Here is a 13,945-nt window from a genome sequence, read left to right as displayed (position 1 = left end):
CAATAAAACATTTCCCAAAATTAAATAAATTAATGTGTGTATATGTAGGGGGGATAGGCATGTGACATAGAGGCAACATGGTATGTAGTAGATAGAGATCTGGCTTTGAAGCCTGATAGACCTGGGTTCAAGTCCTACTTCTAATACCTACTGGCTCTGTGTCTTTGCGTAAGTTAATCTCAGTGCTTAGGCTACTCTCTTAAGACTAGATATTGTAGACAGGGTGCCACCCTGCCTGGTTGGAGAATGTTCTTTTCAGGGAGTTCTCTCTATGAAATCATGGGTCCATTCCTTATCCTTATTCTTTCTAAGCTTGTGTCATAGTGACCTCCATTCACTAACTGGTGTTTAGGGCTCAAATACCTAAATAATGAGGGACCCATTACTTATGTTCTTGTGACTCTTCAGAGCAGTGTGTATGTTCTACTTTTCTGTTACCCGTTCTGTGAATGTTTTTTCAGTATTTCTGAAATTTATCATTTTCATCTATTCATACATTCAGGATTCTATTTTTATTTTGCTCTAAAGTCTAGACAAATAGATTTAGTATTTAATACAACTCTATAATGTCTTGTCATCACATGACATTTCTAGACTTTCTTTTCTCTGTTGACTTATCTCTTTAGTCTCTTTTGCCTTTTAATTCCTATGTCCCAAAAGCATGTTTACCTTTCTTGAGAAAAGGCAATAGACCATGGATGGCCTTGTAGCAGCTATGTTTCTTCATTTTTTTCCTGTTGTTATGATAGCTTCAGTTGTCTCAAGAGACAATCAAAGGGCAGCTAGGTGGCACAATGGATAGAGCTCTGGCCTTGAAGTCAGGAGGACCTGAGTTCAAATGTGACCTCAGACATTTGGCACTTACTAGCTGTGTGACCCTGGGCAAATCACTTAACCCCGATTGCCTCACCAAAAAGCAAAAAAAAAAAAAAAAAAAAGAGAGAGAGAGAGAGAGAGAAAAGAATCAAGATGGGTAGACAACCTGTGTCACTGATACTACAATGTGGCTAGTCCTTGACACCTTGTTAGTGGTACCTTACCACTTCCCATCATATACGCCTCCTTTTTTGTATCTTTGTCTCCTTTTCTTTTGTCTTTGCTTTCTTCACTTCACTCCTTTCCTCTCTACTATTGTTTCCCATTCTCTGTCAGCACCTTGGGCCTTCTCATGGCCCTCAAAGCATTGCTTAGTCTTTCTGGCACTGTTTGACTTTAAAAAGGTTTCCAACTTCTATATCAGCCAATCCTGGATTAGAATCTAAGACCACCAATAGTACCATGACTAGATTAGACTGATTACAACCAAAAACCACAATAATGTGACAAGAAGAGGGCAGACTAACAGTAGAGAAAGTGACTCAGATATCTATAGCTCTCCAGCTAGGACACTGATGAAAGAATGATGGAAAAGACATCATTGTGATGTTAGGCTCAAAGTAACCACTGCTTTAACTTGCTCAAAGATGTCCAGGCCAGCAACATCTAGAGTTTTAGCAATCAATTTGACATCAAAACCTTTCAGTCTCAATGCATCTGTTCCTTCTGCTGGGGCATAGATAGGTTTTGTTGAATATAATTCTGTATGAGGGATAATGGCAGATCAGCTACTGGGAGATCATGTTAATTCTTAAAGTATGTAACCATGGGACACTTATGTGACTTAATTATTTTCTCTTATTATTCTGTCTCCTTCAGTCACTGTGTGTATATGTGTATGCATACATGTACATATATATATATATATATATATATATATACACATACACACACACATACATACACACACACATCTGTCTCCCCTTTCTTATCTAGTGCCCGTTATGGACATTGGCATAAGAACAAGGCCCCTGGTGAGTACAGAACTGGTCCTCGCCTCATCATTTTCATCCTTGGGGGTGTGAGCTTGAACGAGATGCGATGTGCTTATGAGGTGACACAAGCCAATGGAAAGTGGGAGGTGCTTATAGGTGAGTAGGGTAGCATTTTCCATTGGGAAGGGGGCATTTCCATAGCAATCTCTGACACCATCCCATGCTTTTGTGTTTCACTCAGCCTCTCCTTCCCCATTCACTTTGCAAAATCTAATTTCCATAAGACAGTACATGAAATATAGTTTGGAGAAGGGTGCATATAATATCTATTATCTTTCCTCATTACCCTTCAGTAAGGGGAATCATCTTATAATATGCAAGCAGTTGTTAAAGATGGGATGGGAAGCATTATTGTTTGACTTCTGGCGGTTTCCCTTTGGCTATATCAATATAAATTAGTATGAAGTATAACAAGCCTCTTCCTGTCTCATCAGTTTCCATATCTATTGTAGAGAAACATGAGATTGGATTCTTCACCACTGTCTCCCAGCTGTACTTCCAGCCCTGGTTTTTCCTGCTGGTTTTTCTAAAATCAGAGGGAAAAGAAGTTCTTTGCCAAAGGGAAAGAACTGTTTTTTCTTCCCTCAGGCTTTCAGGAGCTCTTGTAACCTCTCAGAACTGCTCAGCTATAGAACAGTAAATTAGGGAAACTCATTTTCTTACCAAAATGAAATGGAATTTGCTCTGGGGTACCTTTCAGTAGCAGTCTATTCCACTAGCATATTCTCCACCTAAGCTACTTCTTCCTTTCCCCTGAGGCCATTCAACCTATGACTGAGCACTTTTCATTGAAATAAAGCTTCAGGCTTCTAAGTACTTTTAAGTATGTTAGAGACTGGGAATACCTGTCACACTGGAAGGGTAATTGTATTCAAATCACTCTCCCATTCAGAAGAGTTTCCTTACTGTCCATTCATATATGACCTCCCAGGGTAGTTGTTGGATTAGGGTAAGCACTGACCTAAATTAGTACATTTATCTCTCCCAGTGTTTCTACTTCTGCATCTAGTGGTAGTTGTGATAGTCACATTCATGTGAACAGTATTTAACTAAAATAGGAAAGATATATGTTGCGTTTCTATACCAGGATAATTGAGTTCAAGTGTTAACCAGAGAACACTAGAGCAAGAAGGTCAGTTCACTAGTAAATTGTCACTTTACAGTCTGAGAAAACTGATATTAGTTATCTCTAAGGGTGCCTTGTTCTACGTGATAGAAAAACTCAGCTGCTTGATAGTCTTTTACAATAAACCGTATACCTCCCTGTCCTTTCTCCTAATCCTTCCAAAGCTTCATTTGTCTGATTGGCCATTTCTCATTGAAGTTTGCTTTTAGATTGTGTAAATGTCATCCTTGATATGTAGTATCTAGTAATAACATGCTCTTGATTCTGTTGTGTAATTGTTGCATGAGTTTCCTTTGAAAATAACCCAAATAATGTTCCTTTGGACAGAAGCTGTTTACTGCTCGGCCTTTGTATTAAATCCTCCTCCTTGCAGAAGAGTCATACTTGAAGTATTCAACTGGGAGTTGGGAGCTTGGGTTAACCAAACAAATTTCTGGGGAGGCCTAGCATGGACAGTGGAAGGTCCTCCGTATGAGCTCACCTAATAATGCATGCTATATCATTTTCTTAGGTATTCTTATCATCTTTGTGTGTCTCTTGCTTTCTTCACACATCATCAGCTGCATAAAATATAGGCCTAAGTTGGCATGTTCCTTTAACATACTTCTGTTCAAGCAGTCAGCTGGCCTCTGTTCTCCCACAGGTTCTACTCACATTCTTACTCCCACCAAATTTCTCATGGACCTGAGACACCCCGACTTCAGGGAGTCCACTAGGGTATCTTTTGAGGATCAGGCTCCAACAATGGAGTGAGAGCCAGAAACAAAGTAAAAGCAGCTTATTAAAGAAAAGAAACTCTTCTATTCTGAAGGGTTTTCTTTGATTATTCCGTCACTCTTTTTCTTTTCTTTTTCCTTTTTAGTTTATTTTTTATTTGATTTTCTTTTAACTAGAAAATGCTTGCAGTTCTTAACACCGATTGAAAATGTGTCCAGTGCTGCCTTCATGAACTCCCACTATGAAATTCTCTCTGGGCCCAATCTTGCCAACATCCTCACACCTTGTTACCTGCTGCTCAGTTTAGAAAGCTCAAGTCCACTGACTATTAATTTGAAAATTAACTGATTTGAATTCCAGTGCTCTTAGAGGAAGCTGGGAGTTAAACAGCAATTGAGTCATGATGCCTTAGCCTCCAAGACAGAGGTTGGGTTTCTGGGCATTGGCCAGGCCCCTGAAGAATCCATGAAATCTTGATTGTGACATGAATGTGAGTGTAAGCCTAGATTGATTCAGGAGGCAGTTGGACCTGTGGACCAATGGAAATAGATCTTTAGGTTAATAAACATAAGACAGATTAGTACAGGGCTGGTGGGTTTGTTGAGATTAAAAAGAATAAATAGTAGAACCCAGATAGATGATAGAGCTGTCATATGTAAATGTTATTTTCTTGTGATGGACACTTATCAAAAGGGATAATTTCTAAGTCTATGACTTGCAGTTACAGCTACTGTGTACTTTGGTGATACTGAGTAGTGAATGAAGTAGTCTCTAATTTTGTAATGTTCTTCTAGGAAAGGAGTATTTTTCTAATCATTTAATTTTTCTATATGTATTCCATTTTCTTTTTCTGCCCTATAAAAACTTTTCAATAACCTTTGGAGATTTAAAGATCTTATGGTCAGTTTTCTCTTGGCTATATGTAGTTGTGAAAAGTATTTCCATGCTCCCCCATAATCCTAGATGCACAATTAGTTCTTAGTTATTTAGAAATATATTATTGATTTGGTAGGTAATTCAGATTCCTTGCTTTTTTCCTTTTCCTTCACTTATTCACTGGAATATTGAAGGGGACATATTTGAAATTCATATTTATCATGTTGCTTAATAGTAATTATAATAAAATATTTGGATTGGGAGGAGACTGGTTATTTTCTCTGTGTTTCAAATTCTACTTTCCCACTTTCCATTAGCAGGAGTAATTGAGTGTTGAATAGAACTTTGTTTCCCAAATCCTAATGGATGAAAAAAATTGTGCAGTAGCCGTGGTTTAGGGTAGAGTCAGTATGCAAAGGTTTAGATTACTTTTCTGACAGTTTGATCTGAGCTAACCCATTAAATACCATTAATCTTCTCTCCCACCTCCAGCTCTCCAGATTCCCCAGAACACTAAGTGAAGAATTATATTCTTAAACCTATCTTAGGCTGCTCAGTCAGTCAGTAAACATTTATTAAGTACCTCCTATGTGCCAGGTGCTGTGCTAAGCAGTTGGAAAACAAAGAAAGCCAAAAGATAATCTCTGCTCTTAAGAAGCTGCATGGTCTAATAGGGGAGATGACATACAAACAACTATGTAAGTAAGGTAGATGCAGGATAAATTGGAAATAGCCAACAGAGGGAAGGCACTGAATTTAAGGAGGATAGGAAAAGACTTCCTGTAGAAAGTGGGATTTTGAGGCAGCTAGGTGGCGCAGTGGATAGAGCACTGGCCCTGAAGTCAGGAGGACCTGAGTTCAAATTCGGCCTCAGACCAAACACTTGACGCTTACTAGCTGTGTGACCCCGGGCAAGTCACTTAACCCCAAATGCCTAAAAATTAAAAAAGAAAAAGAAAGTGGGATTTCACCTAGGACCTGAAGGAATCCAGGGAAGTCAGGAGGCAGAGATGAGGAAGGAGAGCATTCCAGGCCTGGGGGACAGCCAGAGAGAATGCCCAGAACAGGATGATGGATCTTGTTCAAGGACCCACAGGGAGGCCAGTGTCACTGGATCACAGATTATGTGGGGGGGGGGGGGATGTAAGGCATAAGAAGACTGGAAATGTTGTGGGAAAGGGCAGGTTATGAAGGGCTTTGAGTGCCAAATAAAGGATTTTATATTTGACCCTGGAGGTGACAGGGAACTAGTGGAGTTTATTGATAAGAGAGGGGAAGGTGATGTGGTCAGACATCAGCTTTAGAAAGATCATCTTAACAGCTAAATGGAGGCTGGACTGGAGTGAGAGGAGATAATCCAGGCTTGAGGTAATGAAGGCTGCAACTAGGGTAGTGGCAGTGTCACTAGAGATAAGGGGGGGCTTATTCAGGAGGTGGTTGCAAAGGTGAAATCAACAGGCCTTGCCAGGAGCTTGGAGATGGGGAGGGGAAGGTGAGAGAATGTGTTTAAAGAGTAGATTTAAACTGAAGAATGCTAAAACAATGATTTCATATTGTTGTTCTTTCAGTCATGTTCCCATTTTGGGTTTTTGGTTTTTTTTTTTTGCAAAGATACTGTTGTGGTTTATCATTCCTTTTCCAGCTCATTCTGCAGATGAGGAAACTGAGGCAAGCAGAGTTAAGTGACTTGCCCGGGATCACATAGCTAATAAGCATCTGAGGCCAAATTTGAACTTACAAGAGAAGTCTTCCTGACTGTAGGCCTGGCACTGTATTCACTGCATCACTTAGCTGCCCAATAGTATTTCTTAAAGATTAAAAATTCTTCCTTTGTTCTCTAGCCACATGAAAAATCCAGTTACGTGAAATTGTTCTTCTCTCACATTGCCTTCCTTCCAGTGGGGGCCAAGGATCTAGCTCTGATTTTTGTGACCTTGGGCTAGTTGTCTCACTTCTCTGGGCCTTCATCTCTTCATTGTGAGATGAGGCGGTGGAATTCAGTGACCTCCAAGACCCATCCCAACTCTAAGTCTGCAGTTCTGTGACTGGAGATTAGTCTATCATGGCTGGAATATAGTGTATAGGAAGCTAAGTAGCCTTAGTAGACCATAGAACAACCCCCATCCCTGGGATAATGAGTGCAAAGAGTGGTGGTCTGGGAGTCAGGAAATTTGGAGGCTGTGCTTGTTTATGCTACTGAATTACAGTGCCTTCTTAGGCTAGGCGGTTTACCTCTGGGCCTTAACATCCTTGTCTGTACCATGAAGGGGTTAGGCTAAATGACCTCTAAAGTGTTTTTCCAGCTCTAATCCCTTTAAGCCCTAACAGGCTGTACTTCAGTGTCAAACTAAAATAGAAAATAAGACTACTACCTTCCACAAGGATCTCTGTGGGATGCGTTTTGACTTAGAAAACCACATATTAACATTATCTCTGTTCTGTTGTATTTTTATTTATTTTCTCAAATATATCCCAGTTATATTGTAATCTAATTCAGATGGCACTCAGGAGTCTTGTGGTCCAAGGGCCCTGTGTGTTTGACTTCTCTGCTGTAATTCACTTTCCTTTCATTCATTCACATAGTTACATAGGACCTGGCACTTACCATAAAATTACACTTAACATTTATCACTTTTCAGTGAAAATGGTTATACTCCAGCTAAATCACATTAGAAGAGTAGTATGAGCATGTTTATCTTTGCTATGCCTCTAGGCTGTTCAAATCTCTATTATCTCTGTTCTTGAGATAAAAAGGTTCATCTTCCAGTTCTTATCATTCTATGTCTCAGTTGTCCTGGCAAAGTTTGGTGGTACTCTGAGAACACAGACTGTGGAAATAGGTTATTATGATCCTGAAAAACAGGGGTGGTTATGTTATTATTGGTTGATTGGTCACCAAGTGTCTTAATTCTCTTTCCTCCAGTAGGCTTGAAAATGGGAGCAATTATTTTAAGTCTAGTTTATAGAAGTACTTTGATGAGTTTTTAATCAGGATATATAGTATGCAGATGGCAAGTAGGTGGATAGCATTTGCTGCAAGTTGTATTTTAAGATTTTGGGGGTGGTGAGTGTTGGAAAGAAGCTGCTCTTTATAGCTATGGTGAATAATTTGTAGGATTTAAGAAATTCTTATTATCAGAGCTTCCATATTTTTGAGAATTGAATTTTGGAAGGTGGGCACAAGAAGTGAAAATTCAGTGACTCTCATAGTGATTTATTATGGATTGTCTTGGGACAGAATTTTCTGTCTTAGAAGGAGCCTTTCATTTGCAAAGTAGATCTTTTTTGCTAAACAGTCTGTAGAGATCTATAACTGCCACCAGAGCACATGAGAAAATTTTGTATTCTTTGCTTCTAAAATGATTTTGGGGATTGTATGTATTTTTAGGAATATTCAGAGAGAAAGCATGAACTTTTTTTTAAAGTTAATTGGAGTTAAGCGACTTGCCCAGACGCACACATCTTGTAAATGTCTGAGGCTGGATTTGAACTCAGGTCCTCCTGACTTCAGGGCTGGTGCTCTATCTACTGTGCCACCTAGCTGCCCCAATGCCCTGACCTTCTAGCCCTAGTTGGGTCAGGGAAAGTGGTTTTAATCTGATTTACACCTTTCTTGTGGTTGTCCTGGTGACCAAAAATTAGAGTAAAGCTTAATTTGCCTGTTTTTTTCTCCTCTTAAATTTTAGTTATTAAAATTATTTAGAGATAGAAAAGATAATGTTTATAATGAATGACCATGAGGCCATAATTCAGACAGGCATTGTTTATAGGTTTGAGGAAAAGTGTCAAGTATCTGTTGTTTCTTTTCCTTGTTCTATAGCCAGAGCTGACTTAGCCTTTATCTGTGTTAATAGTGGAGTCAACTTGGACTTTTGAACCCATAAGTAATGGCTCAGCCTTATTTCATTTCCACTAAACATCTTACCAGATGGTCTGACAAGGCGAACAAAGATTTAATTGGATCCTGTACCCTATGTAACTCCGTCATGAAGAGTTTAATGCCTGATGAAAAGGCTGAGGTGATTAGAGGCAAAATTAGGAGAATCAAGGGATCTGGATAATCTCAAAACCATTCTCATTAAAATGTCACTTTGGGAAATACATTTTTGGTTGAGTTTGTATGTTTTAAAAGGCATTTTATTATAATTCTATCTTTGGGATAAGTTGTTTAATTTTTATTTTTCAGTGAAACTCACAGGGGACCCTGAAATCTTAATTCAGGAGCTGCCGCTTACAAATACTTTTCCCAGGTTGGGAATGAATATAAGCATACTGCCCAGAGAGAAACGGTTGAAAAGTAGAGTTTTGTGGGTGTTGCATTTATGTCTCAAGCTGAGCATTTTTAGAACATTTAAAGTCATTCAGATTTGTTTTAGGACATAAATAGAATGAATTTGGTGGGTGTGGATCTAGTTTTTGTTTATCTCTGTCTTCATCCTACAGTCTTCAAATAATTTGAGACAAAAGTTAACCTCAAATTAGGAAAGTGACTTCAGTGTTTGAGCTGTGGCATTGGAAATCCTAAAACTGGAGTTAAAATCTCAACTCTGCTACTTATATAGCATCTCCCTGGGCTTCAGTTTCCTCAGGTTGTAAAAAGAAGATAATGTTTGTATGGCTTACCTCATGGGAATGTTGTGAGGATCAAATAGATGGTGAATGCGAAGTGTTTTGTAAGCCGTGAGTCAGTGTGTAAATAAGAGTTAATTACTATATTCTGGAGAAGCATTCGCAAGGTCACCTCTGAACTCTGAATTAGAACTAGAATGGTACAGGGGAATGAAGGGACAAGAGAGCACATAGATCTGTCACGTAGACAAGACCATGTAGCTTGATAGTATCCTTAATTACCTAAATTTTTCAGCAAATTACATATTTGTATAGCTGTATTTAATAACTTATTTGACTAGAGGTTGATGCTACTAGCCCAGTAGGCTATTCTGTAGCCTATTAGCCGTCTCAGTTCTAAAGTTGGACTATAGAACAAAATGGAATCGTTCATAATGTTATAGAGTAATGAGCAACTAAGCATCATGAACAAAAATTGTTTAACCCAGTCCAAACTTGGGAGTTTTAAAACTAACTACTAGGTGACTTAGATTAATTTGAATGCAGAGGAATTGGTAAAGAAGATCCAGGTGGGTTAAAGATATTTACCTGACTTATTTTCATACTTCAGACAGATTCCTCCTGGTTTTAGCTATCTAACTTTTATTCAGGAATAGGTAAGACTAGGAACTCTGGCTAGGCAGAGGGCTTCGCTCTACATCACTTTTGGTCAACAACCAGCATTAGAAAAAATCTTAACTTAGGAACCCCTAGCTTCTGTATTTATGAGCAAGCAGCTATGGAGAAAACTAAGCGGAAAGATTTCCTGTTCCCTTCAAATGCTACCTTTCAATTAGAAATTCCATATAGATTGTTTTTCTTCCTGTCATAAAGCACTTCCTTGATAAAATGATTATGGAGTTATACACATACCCATCTTTTAAAAAAATGTACACTGACTACATTAGGCTGAGAATTGGAAGGCTCTTGTTTGAGTAAAATGAAGTCATGGCTATTAAGTGCTTTACAAACTTTAAGTGTCAATACAGTTATTATTTTTAGTCTCAGATCTGCCACTGGTTCATGGTGTAACCTTGAACAAATCACTTAAACTCTGTTTCTCATTTTCCCTCTCTATAACATAAGGATCATAATAGCTGTTCCTCCATACCTCTCAGAAATGTTAAGAGGATCACAGGGTCATTTACATGAAAGAAAGCACTTTGGAAGAAAGAGCCCTCTAAACATATCTAGTGGCGTTTCTGAAGTTAGTATGTTCAGTACAGGTTATCTCAGATTTGTAGATTAGTGAATCAGCTCAGTGTCTTGAGCAGAGCATTTTTTTCAGCCAGTCTTTTTTGGAAGTAGCAAGGATTGATACTGGAGAACAAGGCCTAGAGGCCTAGAATGGTGGGCCACAAGCTGGGAGAGGCTTCTATTGAGAATGGGTTGTGCAGGTTTTCTCCCTCTCTGCCTGTTCCCATTTCCAATATGCCCTTTCTTCTACCACCGCCCTTCCTGCACCAGTCCCTAGACTAGCCAGGGAGGTGGAAGCTTTCTAGTTGGAGGTAGTTCTGCTCTGTCACAGTTGCAGGACAACTCTGTGAGTGGCAGACAAAGGCATAAGGACCCAAGATCCTGCTAAATAACTCCTTTGCCAATTCCTGGGGGTAAATCTGGCTTCCGGTAGCTTTGTCTCCCTCCTTACACCCATGATTGCCCTCTTTCCTTTCCCCACGTCTCTTGGGAGGCACATTTTCAAGTACGGACAGCTTTTATTTCCTTCTCTCCCACCTGGGATATCTTTCTTTGAAGCCCACTGCTGCATGCATGCAGTCCTCATGCTCCACACACCACTCTGCTGCTCGCAATCACTCGTCTTCTGTTTGGTCCATGTCCAAACCACACAATCCATGCATCTTTTTTTAACCTCACTTAGATCTCTCTCTCCTTATTAAAAAAGGCCTTCATTTTTAATTTTTTTTTTTTGCAGTAGAAGTATATATAATTCCATTAGGCTTAAATTTTTGCAAGCATTTCCAATCTCTTACAATGTGCGGTATCTTCAAGGTAAGACCTCAGGTACTCAAGCTCCCCTCCCCTGCACACCTGAGGTCCCACCAATTCCATGGTGGCACCTATTATTTGGATCCCAGAGAGCGCCCTTCCCCCCCAGGTCCTCATACTTCTTAGCTTCTTCCCCCACCCCACCACTAGCACTCTTCCCCATGTAGTGTCTGGTATTTCTTCAAAAAAAAGTAGAGCCTTCCATTCTGACTTCACTGTGGTATTCAAAAAAGGAATTGCCTTAAGAGTCACTGTTTCACAGAGACAAAGATAGTATATGTTGAGCAAGTTAATGGGAGCAAGCTTTACTCTGGGGTGTGGTCCCATTTTCTGCCTGAACTAAGGAGTTCTGTCTTTCTCCCACAAATATTTTGACACTGTCCCTAACCCAAACCCCTCCAAGCCTTTATATCAAGACCAGGGTGGGGGTGGGGGTGGAAAAGCTGCCTGTGCCCCTTGTCTAGCAGGTCTAGGTATCTAGAATTGAAGAGCAGAAAGATGTCTGAAGGCCAGGGCCTTTCATAGAAGACTCACTTTGTTTTTCTTTAATCTGCCTTTCCCAGGAGCCACACACATCCTCACCCCACAGAAACTGCTGGACACGCTGAAGAAACTGAATAAAACAGATGAAGAAATCACCAGTTAAAATAACCAAACCACCCTTCCAAAAAGTGAATAATCTCTATGGCTCTCGGCAGCTTCCTATGGCTGGTCTTAGATGTTACTTTGCAGTACCCGTTCTCATCTTCCATCAGTCCCCACTGCACGCCCTGGCTTTCCCTCTTTAGTCTTGTGTTTGATGAAGCCTTCTTCTTGTTTAAAACAAAGGGAAATGATGTATTGTGTTTATATAAAAGACAACTGAATATGTATGCATCTAAAAAAGAGAAATTCATTTTGAAGTGATGCACGGCTAATGAGATTTTCAGACTGTGATGACTGGAGACCTCCTCTCCCTCCCTCGACTATGTATGGCATTGTGACCTTCTCCCCACCCCAGTGCAACATGAATGCTCTATGTGGAAACTGCTTGAAAACAGATAGGTAGAGATTTGGTTTTTAAAATTTCTTTTCTTTTTTTCCTGGGGGGTGGGGGTGGATGAAGGTAGAATTGTTCCCATTCTTGTTGGGCATTTTTTCTTACTGTAGAATTTTCTGTGTTCTAGGAATATGTTAAAATGCAGATTGGTACTTTGTCTTCTTCCCATTCTCCATTCCTTATTGTCTCTTTTGATCCAGATGTACTTGGAAGTAGAGATCAGGTGACATCTGGTTGGTCTTGTGGAGAACATGACCCTCCACTTTACCAAGCACCTGATGTCTCCCGGGGGTACAGCTTCAGTCCCAGGATAGGGCTGTCCAAAGCTATAGCACCAGACAGTATCTCTTTCTGCCTAGAAGGGGAAGATGACCTTGGTGCTGCCACATCTGTCCTCTGATGCCCTGAACCACTTGCCCAGTGCTATTGTAAATTGAAGGAAGGGATGTGGCTCTCATTGATACTTCATATTTACTCCAAAAGGAAAACTTTTCTTGGGATTTTAAATTTGCACGTCAAGAGATCCCCAGGCTAGTTAACTGAACCAAAACCATAGTCTTATTTAATCTTCTTAGGAATTCAAAGTGACCTGGACCCAGATCTCCCTTATCCAGGCATACCTGCAAAAGATAAATACCTAATTCTCATTAGGGTCAAACTTGATGAAGAAAATGACAGAAAAGACTCTGGTTCCTCTTCCACAAAGAACTGTCCTTGAGTCCCACTTACCTGCAGAACAGATGTGTCAGATAAATTATTGATGTAGGTTCTGTCTGTAGCCCACGTGCCCAGTGAACAAAATCCCTTTGCAGAAATCTTCAGTTTCATGTACAATAATTGATTTTCCATAATGTGAGTTCAGATGACATCATGCTTATGAAAATTTTTAAAATGCAAATAAGGCCATTTTCACCTTGTATTGAACTTAACTCTAAAACAAAATAAGGCAATCTTATCATGAGTCTGGAGGCTCTGTGCCGCTTTGCATTCAGCCCTGCCGCGTGCACATTATCTGTTTCTGCTGTCATTGTCCAGTAGTGAAATGTTCTGGCAGTGGGAGTCCCCAGGTTCCCCAGGCCCAGCAGCCCCTACCCCTTCATCCCAGCCGATTGTGTGTATATTACTTAATGTGTCTTGTGATGTTGTTGCAAGCTTGATGTATGGTAGCTTAATTGCAAGCCTTCTTCCTTTCCTTTCAGATGACTTTCTTCTCTCCCTCTTAGATGCATTATGGTATTTTCTTATCTTCTGAACCTTCCCTTTGCACTGAGAGAATCAACTCTTTGCCCTTTCTTCGTTTTCGGACTTGTCTCTTCCATCCCTCCTTCCCCTTTTTGAAGCTGTTTTTTCCCTTTAGGGCAAAAGCTATAAACATTTGCACTGATTTTTTTTTTTAAACTTTGCCCTTGGTTTTGTTTCTCTTCCTTTGAAATAGCAGTGTACATGCTTTGGGATATTGTTTAGACATTGTTTTTCTTTTCTCTGTTGGTTATTTATATGAAAATAATTTATCAAAAGGAAAACTTAAAAAAAAAAAGCTAGTCTGTCTTGAAACTTGTTTACCTCGAATTTACTGGAATCTCAATGTTTGAAAGTGTTGAAGCACAAACATGTATCATCTCTATATCTGTTCTTCTGTACTAAAGCACTCAAGTCTATGAAATAAATAAGCTCCTATTCATGGTGCACGGAAGTGACTCC

At 39.7% G+C, this 13,945-nt stretch overlaps 1 protein-coding gene across 2 annotated transcripts in view; it reads left to right on the top strand.

Annotated features, from left to right (window-relative positions):
* The window catches only part of STXBP1 (syntaxin binding protein 1), a 91,342-nt gene extending 77,401 nt beyond the window's left edge, over positions 1–13,941 (top strand). Inside the window, exons 18-20 of one of the 2 annotated variants that reach the window (XM_027869673.1) lie at positions 1,813–1,967; positions 3,641–3,764; positions 11,769–11,850. In XM_027869673.1, the coding sequence (XP_027725474.1) occupies positions 1,813–1,967; positions 3,641–3,750 (265 nt within the window). In that variant the 3' untranslated portion in view covers positions 3,751–3,764; positions 11,769–11,850. Of the gene's footprint in view, positions 1–1,812; positions 1,968–3,640; positions 3,765–11,768 lie in introns of both variants that reach the window. The other variant, XM_027869674.1, reaches the window with a different exon arrangement.
* Positions 13,942–13,945: the final 4 nt, after the last annotated feature.

The sequence above is a fragment of the Vombatus ursinus genome, unplaced genomic scaffold (assembly GCF_900497805.2).
Source record: "Vombatus ursinus unplaced genomic scaffold, bare-nosed wombat genome assembly UNPS02014793.1, whole genome shotgun sequence".
NCBI classification, from domain to species: Eukaryota; Metazoa; Chordata; class Mammalia; order Diprotodontia; family Vombatidae; genus Vombatus; species Vombatus ursinus.
Note: the sequence above shows the minus strand (reverse complement) of the source record. Positions and strands in the feature narration are given on the sequence as shown.